Genomic DNA, 22,807 nt, shown 5'->3' with positions numbered 1-22,807 from the left:
ATTGATGTAATTTATAATTCAAAACCATAAAAAAACACATGCATTTTCCCTAATCTATCATACAAAAATGAACACATGCGAAACTAATTGTTCATATAATAATATAAATGAAATCGCCGTGCCGTCAAATTGACAGCATTGGCCTTTCTAGTATTAACATCACACGTTACTACACAAGTGCTGGCAGACGGTTTCCCAAACAAAACCAAAAGAAACACCTAAATATTTTCCTTCTTTCCTCTTTTTTCAAGTCTTTAATACCAAAATAGTGTCATATGGACTACTAAACTTGAACTAAATATGTCAAAATCTTCATGATGAGAGACCTTACTATAAGTAAAATGTTAATAAAAGACAGTCAAGACCAAATGCACATGTCGTTAGAACAACCGTCTGCCTAACAGCCTGTATATTTCAAATAAAAATATGATTAGGTAGAAGAAAATACGTGTTTCAAATTCTACGACTTAAATTAAAGTTACAAAACGGTATGAATATGAATGAGAGGTCGTTATTTTTGTCTTCCAGCCAAAAAAGTCCTTTTGAAATAATGCTTAGAAAATTTTAGACCTGCCCATAATAGTGATGAATTTTGATTTAACAAAAAAAAACTTTTAAAAGAAGCTATGAGAGGAGAAAATACTAAAAAGCAGTATCATATACATTTGATAATAATTATGATTTTAGATAATAATTATGCAAATACTAAAAATACTTCTGTTCAAAATCTTTCTAAATTTGACAGTGCATACATACTACATTGTTCCCATGACTGTTCAAACATGAATTTTACCAAAAATAGTTTTATTGTCGAATCACAAAAATCGCAGTGGGTTTAAGCCATGATTTCCTATAAATCTAGTGGTAACTTTTAAGTTTGCTCTTTTTTAAAATTAAACTAGATGAGTAACAAATAATATTTTGATTGTACCTAATTTATTACTGAAGCTAAAAATGATTCTCTGCTCAAAGATAAAGCCCATTAAAACTTGTACTCACGACAGGTGGTAGCGTGACATGGAAGCGGGAGCAGGGGTAGAATTCACGGAGGACGAAGAACCTGAGTAGCCAGAGCCGGCTGGTGATGAGCCGGCCGAGGGTGCACCTGCTGCTGAAGGTATCGCAGCCGGCTCATAATACTCGGTGGTAAGCGTGCGTTCGTCCAGCACATGTTCAGCATTGTGTGCCTTCGATGCAGACTTAATGTCCATAAAGGCAACTGTGGCACATACTCCACTGGTTCCGCTGGCAACCACACCAGTGGCAACGTTGTCTGTCCGACCCAACAATTTGACATTCTGGACTCGGCCATAGCTGTAAAAAGAAAAAATCTTTCACAAATCAATAATCTAATTTTAACTACATACCTCCACCATATACTTTATAACCGAGACAAAACTTAAGAACGAAATTCAATATTTTAATAAATACCTCATAAAAAATTACCCATACAAAAACTACGAAATTGAAACTGATCATATTATTCGTATACTTAGGGGTTTAAAGGCCGTAAAATCTATCTAACCGTTTTGTCGTTTTAAATTTGACGAGTCTGTTTGGTTGCCTATAACGATTGCAATTGTTTTATATTGTTAAATCATGGATTAACCCCTCCCCCAAATTCGAGAAGCGACCCTTGTCCAGCAGTAGGACAGTAATAGGTTAAACAAATGTTAAAGCAAATCAACGCAATTGGATGAATGTCACTACGTAGATTAACTTTATGGAAATTAAATGCTAAAAATACAGAAACAAAACAAGTAGGTAATTAAGATTGATAGTTTAGCGTCAGGGAGCCTAAAATTAAGAGGATTTGAGTGTAAATATAGTTTTCATTCAGCTTCGATTCTTGAGACGGCAAAATTATTGTGAGAGTTGATGTTTATGCATTAGAGATTTTTGTTGTATTTTATGAATTAAGTAATTTATTCCATACTATAACTAACGTAATTTGTGAAATTCCAATGCAATCGAGACTGACGCACGTGAAACCGCGGGACTTCGCTAGTAAAGTAATAAAATTAAGGTGATAATAATGTTCGGTGCATCTTGCGCGCGCCCGCTCACTCCTTGACTGCGTGTTCATCGCGCTGATAATATTTAATTGCTGACTTTATGTCATTATACTCATTATAGATCCTAAATGGTCGCATAACATTAAATACGGCAAATAAGACTACGATACGAAGAGATTTAAAAACTTGTAAAACTCTGTGCACCGATGCCCCTCTCGCTTATACCTAGTTGCAAGGTTTTAGTCATTTCATTAATAGTCTTCGACAAAGCCGCTGCATTCATCATAAGCTGGTCAAATGAGCCATGTTTTATTTTGAAAAGTGATTAGGTACATACATAAAAATACGCAATTTTTCCAATGGTGTGTAGAGACTTAAGAACGCTACGCGTTACAATCGCTTCAAATTTCCATCGCTTCATTTACATCTTGTCATACAGAACCGCGCACCACGCACCTGACCATTTTGAGAATTCACCGATAAGATCTCTTTGTCTTTCTTTTTAATTTTTATTCGCTATTCTTTCTATTTAGGATTTTAATTAGAAGTAAATAAAAACGGGTTTCAAAGTTTTTGGAAAATCGTCCCCATAAAATAGGGGAAGTCGTTTAAGGCAGGTTTTAGGAAGTAGCGTAAACCTTACTTTTTAGGTCTACGACCGAAAAAAAATCGTCCCTTAAAGGGCTAAAGGGAATAAAAATTTAAATGAAATTTCTTTTTGAACTTAAATCGATTTATATATTTTCATTACTGTTAGGGCGCGTTCCCACTATATCTAGCTGTTCCCATTGGATCGCGACGACATTTTATCGTTTCACGGCAGTCGCTGTATCGTTTGCACATCATTAGCAAGCTACAAATCTAACGATTTTTTTATCGTTTTACGACTGTCGTGCTAGCCGTCCGTATTGTCACGATAATCTGTCGTCACTGCAAAAAAATGTCGTAGACGACAGTAAGTCGTGTCGTTCTATATGTGAACACCTCCATTTAAACACATGAGCCACGACACTTAAAACTACACGATTATCTGTTGTCACGACATAGTGGGAACGCGCCCTTAGTTTTTCCTAAATTGCACGCGAATGGAGCCACGCAAGCCATTTTGTATTCGTACCATTGTTCGTTGAGTTAATTTGTGTGGTCCAAACCTTAATGCAGCTTCTCAGTCATGGTAGACTTTTTAAATGAAAATCCTGACTGAACACTCATATTTATTAAATTTATATAAATATGAACTAAGTATAGGTACATGTATGTAATTACAATAATAAGAAGTTCCTTCGTTTGGAACTAATTATTTCATCTTTCCATGAATATCTCCTATTTGGTATAATAAAGCAGTAAACAACTAATATCTTCCCTTAAACTATTCGCATCAATAATAATTATATCTTTATATATATAATTCTTCTGTAAGTGTGTATGTCACTGAACTTCTTTTAAACGACTGGACCGATTTTGATGAAATTTTTTGTGTGTGTTCGAGGGGATCTGAGAATGGTTTAGATTCACAAAAAATATATATATATATATAATTCTCGCGTCACAGTTTTCGTTGCCATACTCCTCCGAAACGGCTTGACCGATTCTCATGAAATTTTGTGAGCATATTGAGTAGGGCTGAGAATCGGCCAACATCTATTTTTCATATCCCTAAGTGACAATATATTTTTTAAAATTTACATGGCAAAACAACGTTTGCCGGGTCAGCTAGTTATTATATATTATTGATGTAAGCAGATACATGTGTATGTATTACTTAAAATCTAATATCAGTTCTACTATGACGACGAAAAATATTATATGTTCAAAAAAAAATCCCTAAAATACGTTTATGGTATAACTAGATGACCCGCGCAACTTCGCTTGCGTCACATCAAAGAGAATGAGTCAGAATTTTCCACGTTTTTGTAACACTTTTTACTGTTACTCTGCTCCTATTGGTCGTAGCGTGATGATATAAAATATGTTTTTTTTTCACGAAAAATATTCACAAAATTATTTATATCTCTTAATATTACGAAGTCGCGCTAAGGCATATCCGCCATTAAAACAGTTGCCGTGACAACGGAATTTTGTTATTTCAATGTCATTACAATATAGACTATTCGCGATTTCGTTCGCCACTTGAATTTTCCCGGGAAATGCGTCATTTTCCCGGGATAAAAAGTAGCCTATGTCCTTTCTCGGGTATCAAAAGATCTCCATACCAAATTTCATGCAAATTGGTTCAGTAGTTTAGGCGTGATTGAGTAGCAGACAGACAGACAGACAGACAGACAGACAGACAGAGTTACTTTCGCATTTATAATATTAGTATGGATAAACGAGACGCCCCGTTTGTACACATGACATACACTTCTATTGAATAATTAGATATATAGGTAGGTGGTATCTAGTTATCTATGTACGGAAGTCATAATATATTTCCAGAACATTTCCGGGTTTCTTTCGATGTAGCGGATTCACATAAATATTTGGAATGATTTTATAAATATTCAATTGAATGTGGTTTAAATAATATCTTTCTCAAATCTGTGGAACATATAAAATGCTTAATTAAGCAATTTTCAAATGATTTTAGCTCGAAGTGAATGCCATAACCGACCGTCAGAGTTACTTTGATAGATTTTGGATTGCAAAAGCAATGCAAGTTCCAAATCCCACGCCGCACGTGCGATACTTAAATCCGAAGAAGTGCTACTATTAAACAATAAGGAAACGCGACATGTTCAATTATCTTTTCAGTGCTAGATTTTAATTTTAGTAATAAAGAGGTAAAATTTGTAAGATTATCTAGGGGGTAATTTTCAAAACTACTGCACCGATTTTGAAAATTCTCACTATTATATTATGTACAGGTAGCACAGGCTATAAATAATCTCTAACCATATCAAGCATGTTAACCGAGCTATTATAATATGTATTTGTGAAACAAGTAGAAAAATTGTACCTCTTAAAATATAATTATTGGCATGCGCCGCTTAAACAATTGAATAAAACTGAAAATAATGTATAGCAATTTGGTCCGCATTGAATAGGTCTACAAAAAAGTCAGTGACGCCATATTTCATTATTTTATATTTTAGCACAAAAATAGGAAGATTAATGTATGTTAAAAAAGCTTTTTAAACACACTTACGTTTTACGATGATGAATATATTCAAGCAATAAATATATAAAAATAAATATTTGTTTAAAACGTTAAAATTGGCATGATAATAACTTAAGACAGAAGGTCCTTTAGGTAGAGACTAAATAGATGAACCGAGTTGGTATTACATGGATCTCACAACTTTTTACGGTAGAGAGACTGAGCTGCGGGACTTGGGTTTTTTACAGAATGTGTTTGATGACATATATTTTACACAAATACATTGAATACTTATTAATATGATGGCATAAAACAACTTTACATTGGAATATCCACTACTACTTTTGGCAGCAAAACAAAACAGCGTCATTACGAAGAGGCACACCTTTATGATTAAAAAATAAACAACCCAGCCGGGCACGTCTAACCGGACGAGCAGCGGTGCGCATCGGCATGACGACGTGAGAGCGAGCGAGTGAGCGATACTACAAAAAAAAAGCGCTGTTGCCGTTCCGATCGTACCACGCAGAAGGCAGCGGAGAGATAAGCGTTGTTGCCATACCGCTTCGACGCCAAAACGCCTCCCTATTCTCTTTACAAAGTCGTGTCTGAGATTATTCATAAATAATGATAATAATATTAAATATTACAGTCATATTTTGTACATATATGGTCTATTGATGTTATTTTCTTTAACAAGTGCGGGTTTACTTGACATTTTGTGGTAATAGAATTGTTTTTGCTACCCACAGAAAAAAAAAAAATAATAGGTAGAAATAATTTATACGATAATGTAGTTTATTTTTAAAAAGGTTATTGTAGGAATTGAAGAGTAAACATTTCCTTAGTATCTAGTAGTAGTACCTAGCTAGTTTATACTCAAATTCGTTACGCAGTGTACCTACCCATAACCTTTCCATCCAAACCACTTCACAGCACTTTCCTGCTTTATACTTATACCTATGCAGGTATTAAAATGGTAAATTTACTGCTATGTTACTGTTTAGCTTGCAACATAAATAAAACAAGTAGAATCAGTAAGTAGATCATAAGGTTATAATTATAGCTTTTATTTATGATCTGCTATCTTCCTGAAATATGGAAGTTTCATATTACTTTATTTCATTATTAACAATACTCAATACTTAAGTACGCTGTATTTTATGTAATTCTACTAAGTACCGGTCAGATAGCAGATAGATGTTATTATTATAAAAACATACGTTTTAAGTGGCGAGCATTAATTATATTATACCTAAATAATTTACTTATTAATAATTTAAAATAAAAATATTTATAATGTAGGTTTTTTGCAAAATATTACAATCGTCACTACTTAGCAAGCGCACTCCAACTGTTCGCTATTTCTGTGTTATTTTTAGTTACTACTATAATAAAATAATATTTCGTAGTCGATATTTATTAAAATACTTTCTATGAGATAGTCTTATAACTACATTACAGTCATAATATTAAAATCACAGTAAGTCTACAATCCGAAATTTTATCAACGCCACAAGTGATTAAATCGGTCGATGTCTGGTGCGAGTGCGACGTTGCCAGTTTTATATTCTTACAACATGGCCGCACTCGTTGCTGTAGCCGGTTTCCGTGTGAAACTCGACTCAACAACTGCGCGTGTGTTTGAGGTAGAACAAGCGGGTGAAGGGGCGACGAGGGGGCGGGGAAGATAGCGGGGGTCGAGGAGAGGTAGCGTCGGCGAGCCAGGCAAGGAAAAACGAACGGCGGTGTGGGAGGGGGGAGGCAGATACCGGCTCAGTGACGTCATCTACTTTCTGAATAGCTACTACTTGAATCGAGTGTTGTTTGTCTTTATAGTATGTTGATTGTTGCGTTATACTTATGTTATGAGTTGTTGTTTCGTTATTAAACTTTGTCCCTATAGTTTATTTAGTGCGTTCATTTTACATTTAGTATGTCCATAAATAATTCTTATTATGAATTGCGCACAGACATGTAATAGAAAATACCCACGTAGAACGAAGATAGATTTTTTTACATAGGTACACACTTAACATCACGGCTATTATATACCAGAAAATTTACGATACACCATACGCTTTTCGCTGTTTACAAGGTAATTCCCATGAAATAGTCGGCGACCTATAGCCATATACAGGGAACATTACCATCTCTCTGTAATCATGTTCCTTGGGCCGCCCCTGGGCAATCAATAATATTGCACAATATTGTCTATTATATCATAGTATTGACCGTTTCGAGATAATATTTTCAAATATTTTTTACTGTCTCCACACAAGGTGACATGAAATTGTCACAAACTTATTGCGAAATATTACTGCAGAAATAGGGACTGCTTAAGTAATTTTCTGAGATACGTATTTAAATTTGAAGACTGAGTACAAAAAGTGACGAAAGTTATTGGTCCAAAAGTCGCATAAAGCACGTATAACTCGGTGTTTTAAATAGGGTTCGCATTTCTTTTTCTTAATCTTCGTAATCATAGAGAAAACATCGATGCACCCAAAATATTCCGAAGGAACAGAGGCCTCTCTATAGTTTACGAAAACGTAATTGTTGAAGTTTCGTTTGTTTCTTAACACAATTTTATCGGTTATTAAAATATGTCTGTTGGACCAGAATGGTACCAGAAAATAAGGCATGCTTCTTTGATCCTGCCAAAATAGAATGGGAGAAGGTTATAAGCAAACATCTTCAATATTTTACGATAAATCGTTTTCACGAACCTTGATTCTAAGGCAGCACGATGTTGGGTCATCTAGTTAAAAATGTGTGCTCGACGTCCTTATGGTTATTTTTAATACAAATGCCATACTGTACACACTCCGGCGTACCGGAGAAGCTATCTGTGCAGGTCGAACGCCAAGTCCTCTAGTTCAGAAAGCTGATTAGGTCTATTTGCATACGGTTTACCATGTGCTGTGTGCAGATGTATGGCCGCTGTTAAGTACGAAATAATTTTTAATTATACATAATACATGACTGGTTTTTATGTATGTGGCATTGTCAGAATTAAAGATATCAAACAGTTTTTAATTTACAAAACTGGGTTTACCCGGACCATTTACGCTTTTAAAGCGCCGCGGTATCTACATTGTTATAGTTAAATTGATAACCTAATTCAATATGTATATAATAACATAATAATTACACTATGCAACACCAAAAAATTCACTGGGATCCCGAATGGTAATTCGTATTAAGCATACTTAGTGTAATACAGAAAACACATTTATATTTATATATATATCACGTCACAAAAGAGAGATAAGAAGAATCTTGATTTGTTTACTGTCTGCTTCACTTTTTTGTGGATAGTCATAAAAATATATCTTTTCTGGGTACACAAGTCATCAAACGTTCAGATTACTCATTAATGACATGGGTTCAGTGAGTGATGAACATGGAGAAGGATTTCATCCAGAAATTGCAGAGTATGAGAAGCGTTATGGGAACCAGCCATGCTTGCAGACTACTGTTGGAGCCTCCAGAGGGATACTGTGTCTACTGGTTACAAGAGGAAAGCCAATAGTTAAAAAAAAACATGTTTTTTTAATGTATAATAAAAATGTAAGTCTCTCCTTTATACATTTTTTTTCAAAATCAGTAAGCCTATCACTACTAAATCTGACGTGATGTAATAATTTTATTTATACATACCGAATAGTTTTAAGGTGATAAGTCATAATTACATACTGTAAAGTCAGGTGAATTTCTTTTTTTCAAATTTGTTGCATAGTGTTATAGGTGTCTATAACAAATTCTTCTAAAAGTGTGGGCAATGGAAATGCGATTTAGTCGACTCGATCTCTGAGCTCGTAACAACGGAGGGTCGGATGCTTGCGCAGGTCGATAGAACGAGGGGTGTGGGTGGAGCTGAGCTATACTGTATGCGGGGTGGCGCCCTCGCTCTCACCCTGTACACTCGTCAGCAGGGAGCAACTTTCGCGTTGCATAATAATGTTACAACACCTAGTCTTCACGACCCCCACCACCTTAGACCACCGCTCCTTTTGTCCGGTACTATATTTATAATACAATACGTACACGTAACAAATATACCACTTAACAATATTTCTTTAGAATACTTTATAGGTATGTATTTATTATAACCATACAAGGGATAACAAACAGGATGACAACCTTTGAGTCAAAGAAGTACGCAGCCAAAAATACGAAAAAATAAAACGCAGATTTGCTTGAATTTAAGCCTATCGTATTTTCATTTTTACATCTTACATATAAAAGTCAAAATGATTGCTTTAAAAACCATTTTTAACAAGATATAGGTACCTACTGAACATTTTTTAGAAATCCATATCGCGTTTAACCCTAGGGGTTACCGAGACTGTAAAATACCTGTAATTTTCTAAAAAAAAATGTAACACATCCATCGGCTTTCTATTGAACCATAAGGCATCTGACAGCACTAACCCCCGGTTTCTGAGAACATTTAACGGTAGTTTATCTATTCAATAGCGTTTTTTTTATAAATATGAGTTTTAACATTATTGAATAGATAAACTACCGCTAAATGTACCTCAAAAACCGGGGGTAAGACCTCCACAAAATAGCATTTTGGCTATACCCCATGTTTCCTACGAAATTTGTCATGTGCAAATCCGACGTGCACCTGTTAAATTTTATTTTCAGAAACGACCATATTGATGGAAATCCTTTGAAAGGCCTTAATTATAGTAAACATTCTTATAGACCGTAATTAACACTGATCGTAACTGGCATTTCTTTAGTCATAAGCCGCACACAATTCGACAGAAACACATTGACAATGTTACTGTTCGCCTTCATGATTCTTGATTCATGATTGATACTCGATTGATTGCATGAATAAGTTCACTGTATAATAAAAACAAAGCGAGGAAATTTTCGATTGAAGATTTTATGAAAAGGTACTTAAATGAAAAACCCAACATTCCGTTGTCTTGAATGCTAAAACGAAACAACTGTCTACGTATAAATGAAGCAAATATTCAAAAGTAAAGCGCCTGGCGGTTGTCAGGTGGGCTATAAAAAGAATAAGTCAGAAATTATAATCACAGACTGCCTTTTACAATGCTTATAATTACACAAATATTCCATGCCGCACCCGCCTTCCAGGTTAGTCGGCGCAATGACGTTGTGCGCACTACTTCACCTCACCCCCTTTTGGTGGCGTTGGACCGGCTGGCTGGCATCGATCGCAGTAGACTGCGTCCTACCGCGACATGCGACGGAGCACACTTCACGAATTCCTCATATTATTATGATGTTTCCTTATGTATACGGCAATGTTTGTATACTTAACATTATAATTGAGGTATACTTGAAGACAACTCTTTCGTTAATAATAAAGATGACATAAATAAAATTAAAATTGCCTGATGTCTCTTCATCTCTATAACGATTTTGATATTGACCTCATACGCGGCAATAAAATTATTTTAAACGTGCAAATAGTTAATCTAAAGATATTTTTTTTTCACCGCTAATAAAAAAAATCTATCTCTCCGCAAAGAGCTCGGAATACCTTGAATTATTTTTTGTAAGTTTAGTTGAACAAACGTAAGTTTAACGTAAGTTTTTTGTTAAGGTAGAATAACCAGCTTAAACCCACCATCTTTTATAACGGAACACATAAATCTGCAGGACCCATTGTTTTTAACCGATTATTTTTAATCGGTGGCACAATCATAGTAATCACTATGTGTAACACATCACTAAGTGGGCGGTATCCGTCCATGAAGCACAAATATTATTTGTATGACATTTTCACGTCAGCAATACAAAACTTTATGAGCGTGAGCTGTCAAAAGACTGATAATATAATGGACAGAGTATAGCTGGCAAATCACCGTAAAGCCCAAACAAATAGGACTAAAAACTTGAAATTTTGCACAACACTTCCTTGTAAAGAATTTTTGAAAATTCGGTAAAAACAGGGGATGAAAGTTAGAACGGAAGTTAGTCATTTTCGATGCTAAAATCATACAACTTTCTGTTTAAGTCTTTGATTAGAAATAAATAACTAGTTTCATGTTTCAATGTTTATGAAAAATCACCCCCTAAGGAGTTAAAGTAGGGGACAATAGAGCATAGAAGAGTTATTCTGTTTTTTTGAGTAAGAAGCATAAGCACATGGTCGCACTATGCGACCATGTGGACTAAAAAAAATAACTAATACCATTTTAGTGTTTTCAGGAAATTATCTCGTAAGAGTAAAAACAGAGGATAAAAGTTAGAATAGGAGTCTCTTTCTGAATTTGAATCGATTGAAGATACCGGATTAAATATAATATGCTGCTGTTCCCAGAACTTACTGTCCGGTTTTCCAGAGGTTACACGCAAGCGAAGCCAGACACAAATTTTAATAAATATTATTTATAATATTGCAACCTTAAATCGCACTGCGGAAAATGAGAGGAATTATTATTATTTTTGAAAGTTAAAGTCATTTGTAATCTTCTTATCTATATAAAAATGAATTGCCAATTGTGTTGCTAAGCGGAAAGCTCAACCAATTCGACTTATTGTTTTCGTAAAATTTTCTTTAAGACACAGGGAATGTTTTTATGGAGAGAAAAAACAAAAAGAAATCATACCAAATCGTGAGCGGAGCTGAGCGAGTCAGTTGGTCTATAATATAAAAATGAACCTCTAAATGTGTTGCTAAGCAAAAATCTCGAGAGCAGCTGAACCGATTTCGTAAATTCTTTTTTTATAATTTTCTTTAAAGTACGAGGGTGGTTCTTATGGGGAGAAAAAAACTAGAAATTGAGAAAAAGATAAAGAATCGACTGTTAAGTCCGGTTTTCACCGCGATCCTAACGGACCCATTGATGACTAAATTATAATACACTAGCTGACCCGCGCAACTTCGCTTGCGTTACATAAGCGTTAAAAAATTTTCCCCGTTTTTGTAACATCTTTCACTGGTACTCTGCTCCTATTGGTAGTAGCGTGATGATATATAGCCTATAACCTTCCTCGATAAATGGACTATCTAACACTGAAAGAATTTTTCAAATCGGACCAGTAGTTCCTGAGATTAGCGCGTCCAAACAAACAAACAAAAAAACTCTTCAGCTTTATAATATTAGTATAGATAATCCATACTAATATCCATACTAATATTATAAATGCGAAAATGTTACTCAAAAACACCTTAACTACTAAACCAATTTGCATGAAATTTGGTACGGAGATATTTTGATATCCGAGAAAAGACAAAGGCTACTTTTTACCCGGGAAAATTACGCATCATGGGAAAATTAAGGTGGCGGACGAAGTCGCGGGCAAAAGCTAGTACATTATAAAAAGAAATTGTCAGTAAAAAACATATTTAAAATGTTTGTTTCTGTATTAAACCTCTTAACGAGATATAAAAATAATCAATTTTATAATGAAATATAATCGTAAAACTATCCCTAGGTAAATCCATTTTTGGCCGTATACAGACATTGCGAATTTGGTTGGTTTTGGTTTGTCACCTGAGACAAATTTTAATAATGGTAGTTTTATGGTTGCGTTAATTTGTAAGACCAAGTATTCACACTGAGCACGCAAGCCACCCACAGCGTTAGGGAGCACACGTAAAGTTTATTTAGATTTTTATATCGAATATATTGATCATCACATCATTAGGAGTTACAAGCAGGTTAAGTAAACATAGTCCATCCATACGGAACAGTCGGCTAAGGCGGCGAATGATCACCGTGAACATAATCATCCACGCAGCTCGAGGCCGATGTGGTGAACCATTCGTGGTGAATCGTTCGCAAAAAGCATTACAATTTACAAGTAACGCTCACTTCTGATACAAAGGCCGCTTTCGTTTGGACAACGACGATCCCGCCGTGTGGTCGTCGACCTTCGACAGAGAACGAAATTCGTATTGAGTTCGCATCCCGTCCAAAGCTATGTCCAGGGAAGTGTAAAGTGTTATGGTATCTATTTTGTAATGTCACTATGAGTATTATACGCACTGCTTACAGAAAACTCGCGTTACATTACACTTGACATTCGTGACAGTCTGGAGCGAATATTAACTATGGACTAAAAAGGCCACACAGTTTTATATAAATTAGTTACTTTAAATAATAATATAATAATAATGTTATTTTTGCTATCGATGCGGAATACAAAGCTTGAAAACGGGACAATCCCGCCCAAAGCACGATGCGTGACCACTTTATTTATAAGCAATACCTACATTATTTATAATGTTCTTATCTCGTCCTTTTAAGTCCTTTACCGTTCTACCTACTTAGTTTCTAGTATTTTAGTCAGGTATTTAGATTTCCATCGAGTTCTTGTATTTAATACTGTGGTAATATAACGCTTTAATGCTAGCGCAAAGCCAATATAATATTAAATGAACGATATCCTTTATTGGATTAATTGTATATACTTAATACATTCTGAGGAAAATCTAACTGCAGGGAATTAAACATAAGGACGGTTGCAATTTAATGCATTTACCTATAAAAAAACTAATTGATGTCCATAAAACCGTCCCTGCTTTAAAAAGAGCAATAAATATACATAACATTGATACACGTAATAAAATAAACTCGCCAGTCACTAGGCCTCAAAATTAATCCTTCGGAGGCCTATTTTACAATTCTACTATAAAACGATCCAGCGACAGTTAATTTTATATATTATAATAGCCCTCCATCATATTCAACCCGGATTGGAAGGCACATTTACACAGCATACCGCCTTTATTAAACACTCAGTATATTGGTAAAAGCCGTAATAATTCCGTTGAGTGGTTTTTAAGTTTATCGCGAACAGACTCAGACGAGCCGGTGTCTTTCTTTTGTAATATGTAAGCCGCAAGGATAAGGAATATGTAGTATTATTAATTAACGAAACCAGGTGAAACCGACATGACAAGAACAACAGCTCCAATTTATAATCGTAAAGATATACAACGCGGCAACGCGCAAGTCTTGAACCAAACACCAACGTGCGACGTTGCCAGCTCTCGTGCGCCGTGCTTCTTTATTATACTACGAGTAGGTACCTACATTTACCCAAGGCAAATCTAACTCATTCGTACCTGGCTGTTGCGTGATTCGTGAATTGTAAACTGATAAATTCGATATGGCACCGTAATCATATTGCTTGCCGCTTACCTATTTTTATGACTTTTTGATATGAGTAATGCGTTTTAAGTTATTTTTTATGAATAAATCAAGAATCAATATTTATATTTTCTCTATGAAATGTCAAAAACACATTTTAATATCAATAGAAATACGGTTTAATGACGTCACACTATTTTCACGTCACGTATTTTCAATGGTATCCTATGATTGCCTAAAAATGTTTCAGTCTGTAATAATTACATCGCCTGAGCATTTTAAATGAACGTTTTACAGTTACAGGTTTAATTAGTTTTCGTTAACCCAATGAACTACTCAATTGTAGATTATAATATACTAAAAAAGATCCCGCTTAGCACGAGTCGCGACGTCTGTGAATAAAATGGATGCCGATTGCTACCGCCAATCTACGAGGTAGGAAAAATGACAAGACACGGAGAGAAACTAGGTACTACAACTACAGTACCTACTACTACCCTATCCTATGATTATTACGTGTCCTGTGGAGATGGGGCTTTCATCTATCAAGAACATGGTTTAAATCCTTTTTAGTATTATATTTTTATATCTACACCTAGTAATTTATTTTCTAATTTTTCGAAAAAATATCTTGTTCTTCATAATTAGGTACAATGAAATACGAAATACCTCTGGATCAAGACGAATGTTATTTTTTTACAACGGCACATAAATGAATAAATATCATTGCACGAGTCACTCGGTCATCTGACTCCAAGCTAAGCAGAGCTTGTACTATGGTAACCAAGTAACTGTTTACCATCCTACTACTTGTTAGGTACTACCTCACAGGTTAACTACCTACACTTACATACATAATTGCTTGTACTGATTGACTGATATCATTGCACAGCCTAAACCTTAGAAGAATCATGAAATTTGGCCAAAGGATGCCTTTTATGTTGTTTGCACCTCCTACGAAAAGATTTTTTTAGTAATCGGTTAATCCACCCCTAAGGGGGTAAAGTAGGGTATAAAAGTTTGTATGGAAGTTCGTCATTTCCGAAGCCAAAAACACGAAATTTCATATTGTGGATTTTCCATTGGAATAAATAAACACCTTTCAGGATTTAAACAGGATATGAAAGTCAACTTTTATTGTTCCTAACTATCACGCGGAGCCGCGCGGTTCCACTAGTAAGTAATATTTTTATACAAGGATGCTTGCTGCGTCGGTGGGACCGTAATACTACTACAATTTTAATAACATTCCGTTTGCTTTGACCCTGGTCTTTTTTTGGGCATTCACCTGCATCAAGGCGACAATTACGATTATTATTAGTGGCGGCCTAGTAAAATTAACGCTGAGAAATTTTAGATATATTTTTTACTGGTACTCTGCTCCTATTGGTCGTAGCGTGAGGATATATACAGGGTGTCCCAAAACTCAACGATAATCCGAGACAGGATGAAAGGCCAAGTCATACCGGCTATAGGAAAAATAAAAAAAAATCCATATCACTTAGTTCAGCAATAATAGACACTTTTCAAAAAAGTTGAAATTCCACACCCTTGTCGCATTTTCAAGTCCTGTGATCACCAATGTCACAATTTCGCTGTGTTTTTTTGAATTTCGTGATCTTAATTAAATATGCTATTAATCGTATAACAAATTAATGCACAAAACATTGTTAATTTAATAAAAAAAGTTAAGTTTTAGTGAGTCATCTTTCTCAAAAATATCGTTAGTCAACTTTGACGCTTCGTACTGAAAAAAAATGTACTACACTACTGCATTTAATCAAGATATCAAAATAGTATAACACTTGCCACTTTTCTTGCCATTAAAAATGTTATTTTTATTTGAACGAAGAGTCGCCAGAAAATTGACACAGCGTCAGAAGAAATAAATGCAAGGAATTTTGCTTGACTGGTGAAAAAATCTTTTGTACGCCGTTGCAGAGCCTGTATTCGTGCCAGAGGAAAGCAATTATTTTTTGTAAAGAGTTGAGTCAGTACATAACAAATATTTAATGTAATAAACATAATAGGTTATAATAATTAAAAAAAACAATGAACGAACCATCGATCTTATTTAATTATTCTCCTTAAACTAAAGTAATTTCGAATTGTTTTCCTCTAGCATGAATTCAGGCTCTGCAACGCCTTACAAAAGACTTTTGCACCAGTCAATCAAAGTTCCGTGCATTTTTTTCCTCTGACGCTGTGTCAATTTTCTGGCTAAGTTCTGATAGATTTTGTATTGATTTCGAATAAACTTTTTCTTTTATGCATTCCCAGTAAAGAATATCTACTGGATTTAGATCGGAAGAACGAGGAGGCCATAACATTGTACCACTGCGTCCGATCCATTTGCGAGGATACTCTTCGTTCAAATAAAAATAACATTTTTAATGGCAAGAAAAGTGGCAAGTGTTATACCATTTTGAAATCTTGATTAAATGCGCCAACTTTTGAAATAACTTGCCAAGGGTAGTGTAGTACATTTTTTTTCAGTACGAGGCGTCAAAGTTGACTAACGATATTTTTGAGAAAGATGACTCACTAAAACTTAACTTTTTTATTGAATTAACAATGTTTTGTGCATTATTTTTTTGTACGATTAATAGCATATTTAATTAAGATCACGAAATTCAAAAAAACACAGCGAAATTGTGACATTGGTGATCACAGGACTTGAAAATGCGACCAAGGGTGTGGAATTTCAACTTTTTTGAAAAGTGTCTATTATTGCTGAACTAAGTGATATGGATTTTTTTTTAAATTTTTCTATAGCTGGTATGACTTGGCCTTTCGTCCTGTCTCGGATTATCGTTGAGTTTTGGGACACCCTGTATATGATAAATAGCCTATAGCCTTCCTCGATAAATGGGCTATCTAACACTGAAAGAATTTTTCAATTCGGACCAGTAGATTCTGAGATTAGCGCGTTCAAACAAACAAATAAACTCTTCAGCTTTATAATATTAGTATAGATATGGATAATTATGGATATGGATGGCTCATATTATGGACATTTCTCTGTAAACTCAGAAATCAGCTGCCCTGGAGCCCATTTTTTCTAAAAGTAATTTAATTATCAAAAAAAATAATCAATTTAAATGAAACGTTAGCCGCAAATCTATAACGGGCCATTGTTGTTAGGGTCATAGCTATTTTTATTTTTCTCCAGACATGATAGAAGCTCTAAAAATACAGTCCCCTGGGTGTCCTCATCACTGTCTGCCCTCCTAGAAACGAGGTTTATGAAGAAGTTATTGAACGTACATGTAAACAGTTAATATTACAAAGAAAAAGAATTAAATAATGTTATTCTCGAAACACAATGCCACATCACGAATTTCATTACATTTAGATAATTACCTGCAAAGTTTGTCCCTAGGATTTTTTTTACAATCCCCCTCTAACAAAATTTTTAATCCATAATTTAAAAAGAACGGCAATTTTTATTATTGAATATTAGATGCAAATTGTTGTGAAGTTGGCAGCTGTGCCACGGCAACGAGATGCATTTTTTTTAGTGCCAGTGCCAGTGCCAGTGAGTGTCTTTTTTGAGGTGGTCACGCGTTTGGTCCGCTAACACACACAATCCTCCGTTAAGTAATTATAGGTTGGGCAATTACTTTAATTATCTATATTTTAGTTTATTGTATTACTATTTATGTCTAGATTGTTATGTAGGTTATTAAAAAAAAACATTTTATATCAGTTTTGTATACATTGTGAAAACTAACCTAAATACTCAGTCCCCTGTTTGAAAACGAAGCAAGGGGCTGTCTAATCTTAAAAAAAATCATTACCGGCAGTATTGTTAAAAAACACCGATACCTAAAGAAATGAAGTATGGCTTAGATGAACCTGTAGGTCAACGAAGTAAAATACAATAGTTGTAGTAGAAAATGTCAGATGTTCTTCGAGGAAGACACTAACATTGAAGCCGGCAAAATAGAATCCTTTACTAGAAAATATGTGAAAAAACAGAAGACATATCTTCTCAACACAATGATGTATCATTACAAAAACTTTTGTGAAAAAGCTTTTAAATTAGCTACCAAACATTGTGCCCACTACGTCTATTTCGGGTTGCAAAACCGAATACTCAAAACCGCGACACATGTGTTTGCATAGTTCATAAGTTGCGACCGGTATAATGTGAACTGTTCGGCGAGAACTTATTCTACTTGCCGTGATAAAAACCCGAAATAACCTTAATGTCTTATTAAACAGCCCCCTGATGGCTCTAACAGTCCCTTGTCACGATTTTTTTGAAAATCACTAATAACTGAAAAACTACCTATAAATTCAGTGGGCCTTGTTGCCTAACTGAAATAATAACAAATTTTCTTCTTTCTTTCTTCAAAATAGGACGCGGTTTATAGTCAAGTCAAAAATCAGGACAGGACAGGCCAGGACAGAATCTGTAGGGAACCTGTACGAATTTACAGAGAAATGCCCATATATCACAAAAAATCATTAGATATATTACAGATATATATCCTTCGAACCCTGAAAAAACATCCAACTAAACGGTTTTACACACTGTTTTCACCAATGAGTTATTCAAGAGGATAGTTTAGTGCAAATTGCAAGATATAAGATGATAAAAAATTCTAGGTAGTTACAGTTCGGGCAGAATGTTTTTGCCGATTCATAACATTCCATTCGTATCTTCTTTTCATAAATAGCTTCGTATGATCTGTACGAGAATAACATATAATTTGACTTTATCCAAATCGCATACTAATAGACCTATATTATATGCTACACGGCAAATTTCATTTAAATTAATTAACTTTTATTTTATTAATAACATTCAATTACCTAACTGCTAACCTACGTGTATTTGTACATAACAGCAATGTTCTCAGTTTATCAAAAAACAGACAAATACCTAAATAAATAATAGTCTCAGTGTTAGTTATTTTTGCCTGTGGCGGGAGTTCGTCGACCTGCCGTTCCCCACCCGCGCACCTATGCTGCTTTTGGAGCGCGACATTGCAAAACTGTGGTGGGGCGTAAGAGTGCTGTTAGTGCTGTACTTTCCGCCATTGCTTCTTTACTTGTTAATGTCCTCTGCATAATTTGGTTTTTTAAAATATTAATAGTTATATTTTATTCATAAATTTTTAGAGTCATACCTTATTACTGTGACCATACTTGGAGTTTAATGCTATGTATCCCGCTGACCGTTCTATCAAACACGTTTAAAAGTATTACCAGGCGCTCGAATATGGGGCGCTTAGAACCACGAACTCTGTTCACTCCGCGGGGACCATGTTCGACGGTGTGGCGAACGGTATGCCGAACATTATTATTATTAATATAAGCCGCGGTTTGAAGCGCTTGAACATCGAACACGGTGAGTCCCAAATATAATCGTATGGAGGGAGGACGCACCTAACCATTTGACGATTTAGTTGCTCTTGTGCAACTGTACGCCCAATAAATCGTACGTAATAATAAAAATATTTAATAACTATAGGTGGTCGTCCGCGACTTCGCCCATGGAAACCCTTCCCGTGTAAATCCCGATCCCTCGGGAACTCCGGGACAAAAAGTAGCCTATGTGTTAGTCTGGGTCTTCAACTACCTACATACCAAATTTCATAATCGTAATCGATTCAGTAGTAGTATTTGCATGAAAGAGTAATAAACATCCATACATACTTACTCTCATTTATAATATTAGTAGGATTTATTATAATTTTGAAGACGTTTTTTATAATGAAGCTGTTGGAGGAGTACACTTTTGTCTGTTTTTAAAGTTTTGTCCATTTTTTCCTTCTTATGTACAAGTGGTGTAGCCAAAAAAAAGTTGCCAGAACTAACTCAATTTTACACTGTTTCATAGAACAGACGGCATATCGATCGATCGTGTTCACGTATTGCTAGCACTAGGCGAAGGGCCAGGCCGAGACCGGTGCGGTCGTCTGTTTTGTGCAGCGATACGCAGTCTACTGATCCGGGCGGACCATGCTCGATCGTCAGTTTTAGGGATGTAACAGAGGTAGTTTTATCGGTACCGAAGTCGTATTCGGAGTTTTTAAATTTGATTTATAGGAGTCGGAGGGTTTTTAAGGAGAATTAAAACAGTATTTATAAAAATAATCGACCGAATCGAATCGAATAGATTGCACTTAATGATAGGTGGTATGCTGACTATTTATGACGCGTCAGGGTTGAACCTGTTCGTATTGTCGGAGGGAGTGTAGTTTAATATGCTATTAAAGTACGATTTAAAAGTTTCGGAATCTCAGACTAAGCTCCATAACATCCTTGGTCTGTTTATACCTTAAGCCCAAAAATAATTAGGACAAATACATATATCTCGATTTCTGCTTTTAGGCAAGTTTCTGTTTTTTTCTCGAGAAATGGTTGCTCTTACGGTTTCTCATCAGGATCACCAGGTAGTCCAAATCTTCCATGATCCTAGTGATATTTTTCCTTTATTTGGGTGTTTAACTCTACCTGCATACCAAATTTCAGCGCTCTACGACAGTGGCAAGTACCTACCAGCTCTATTTTGATGATCAGTTAGTCATTGAGTGTTAGTGTTATTTTTTTTTGAAAAATCACCCCATAAGGGATTCAATTAAGGGACGCAAGTTTTTCCTTTTTGGCGCTAGAAACATGAAATTCTGTAAAGGACTAGGAATCAGTTAAATCATAACGTCTTTTACTGCTTTAGAAAAATACAAATTACGGATTAATTCGGGGACAAATATGTACAGGGTAGATTTTTCGTGTTTGAAGCCTGTTACAAGAACCTGTTACAGTGTCTTTAGTAAATCATGTCTAAAACACAGAAATAGAGTACCTATGTAAGTGTTAAGGATAGCGCTCGTTTTTAGAGGTAGACGCATGACTTTTTTATGTCCAGGTTTTTGATAAACATATACAATATTTAAAAGTTGTCTCCAAATGGGACGAATGTATAAATGGGAGTTTGTTTTAACCTGAATTTATTTGATTGGCTGTCTGCCGCCAGGAGGTCCGTATGTCATGAAGCGTGATAGTAGGACAGGTGAAATTTCACTGATGACAATATTTCTGATGTCGATAAAACGACAAATATTTAAAAAAATCATACTCATATTACTGAGTAAGTTACAAGTCAACTGACATTGTGATCTATCAACGCACAGCCCAAACCACTAGACGGGTTGGGTTGAAATATAGCATGCAAGTAGCTAAGAAAGGATTTTGGTAAATTCTACCCCCAAGGGGATAAGGGGATGAAAGATTGTATGAAAATTCTTTCTTAAGACACAAACCACGTGGACGAATGTCCCAGTGCTGGGCAAGGGTCTCCCTCCCGGAATGAGTTTACAAGTAGGAGAACAGGTTTAACCCTTAAGTCCACCAGAAAGGCCAAGACTTTGCATACCTTCAAGTACTGTTCAAAGAACTCTCGGGTGCATGGTGGCATCATTATGTTTTCTTACACCGTTGGAACAAGTGATAATTATTTCTATTAAACATATCTTCGAAAAGACATTGGTGTTGCAGTGGGTACGAACCCTCCGATAACTTGCGTTGGAGGTGCATGCTTCAACCTTTTAACTATCACTACTTTTAATAATAAGGGTATTTTTATTTAGTTATTTACAAACTAGTCGTGCCGCACGAATTAAGATTTTGTTTATTTAAACGCGCTTATCTCAGAAATTAGAAAGTCGTTTTGTGGAATAACCAATTTATTGATTCAGGCTATAGGTTATATTACATCACGCTATGGACGTTGTGGAAACAAGACAATTGATAAAGTCCACCCGGACAATCGCTGGTGTAACCATAAAAGACGAAAATAATATGTGGATCACAGCTACGATTCTCTTGAAATCTAAATTGAATAATCCATCTTACTGGTATTATACCTAATGCAAATATTTTTGGATGTAGGTTACTCTTTCACTTAAAAACTAATGGGCGAATTTTGGTACACTGATAGCTTATAACCTGGATTAACACATAGAATACTTTTGACCCCGGGAAATCTTTTCAGGCAGACGCAGTTGCGGGCAAAAGCTAGTGACTCAGTGAGTATAGGTACTTATGTAAACATTAGGTAGACATGTTGTCATAACAGGTACCTATTCAATTTCGAATAACTTTGTGGTAGGTACCTACCTAGGTACTATTTAATTTCATGATTAATATCTATTATCACTAAACTTAACTAGGCAGCAGGGTACCTACTTACCTAGGCAATTTCGATTATTAGTAGGTTGGTAGAAAACTACATAATCTTACGCCTAAAAAGTTCTAACACCAACATGCACTACGATTTAGGACTACCTTTGGGCACAAGATAAAATACACACAAATAACAAAATGGCGGCGCCGAGATCGGCAGTTTTGTTTATGCACTCAAAACTATTTTTTTTTTTCTAGGAAATAAGAATTATTCCATATGATAGATTACAAAATACTGCACCAAATACCATTAATAGTCTAAATCTGTTATAGGAGTTACGTATTCCTATAATAATTATTTTACCTACGATATTCTCAACAGTAAGTAGAGCTTACCTACTTAGTAGCCGGCAGCTATTTTATGACGATAGGCTTGCCCTTTATTACATGAGACGTACATAGGTAGA

The 22,807-nt window shown here is 35.3% G+C and overlaps 1 protein-coding gene across 5 annotated transcripts in view; it reads right to left on the bottom strand.

The window, feature by feature from the left end:
* The window catches only part of spen (spen family transcriptional repressor split ends), an 88,191-nt gene that overhangs the window by 64,199 nt on the left and 1,185 nt on the right, over positions 1–22,807 (bottom strand). For 4 of the 5 annotated variants that reach the window (XM_076124518.1, XM_076124519.1, XM_076124521.1 and 1 more), the window contains exon 2: positions 1,000–1,314. The exons of the other annotated variant lie outside the window; for it this stretch is intronic. In XM_076124518.1, the coding sequence (XP_075980633.1) occupies positions 1,000–1,314 (315 nt within the window). The remainder of the gene's footprint in view (positions 1–999; positions 1,315–22,807) is intronic. 5 annotated transcript variants of the gene reach the window in all.

The sequence above is a fragment of the Anticarsia gemmatalis genome, chromosome 16, assembly GCF_050436995.1.
Source record: "Anticarsia gemmatalis isolate Benzon Research Colony breed Stoneville strain chromosome 16, ilAntGemm2 primary, whole genome shotgun sequence".
Lineage (NCBI taxonomy): Eukaryota > Metazoa > Arthropoda > Insecta > Lepidoptera > Erebidae > Anticarsia > Anticarsia gemmatalis.
Note: the sequence above shows the minus strand (reverse complement) of the source record. Positions and strands in the feature narration are given on the sequence as shown.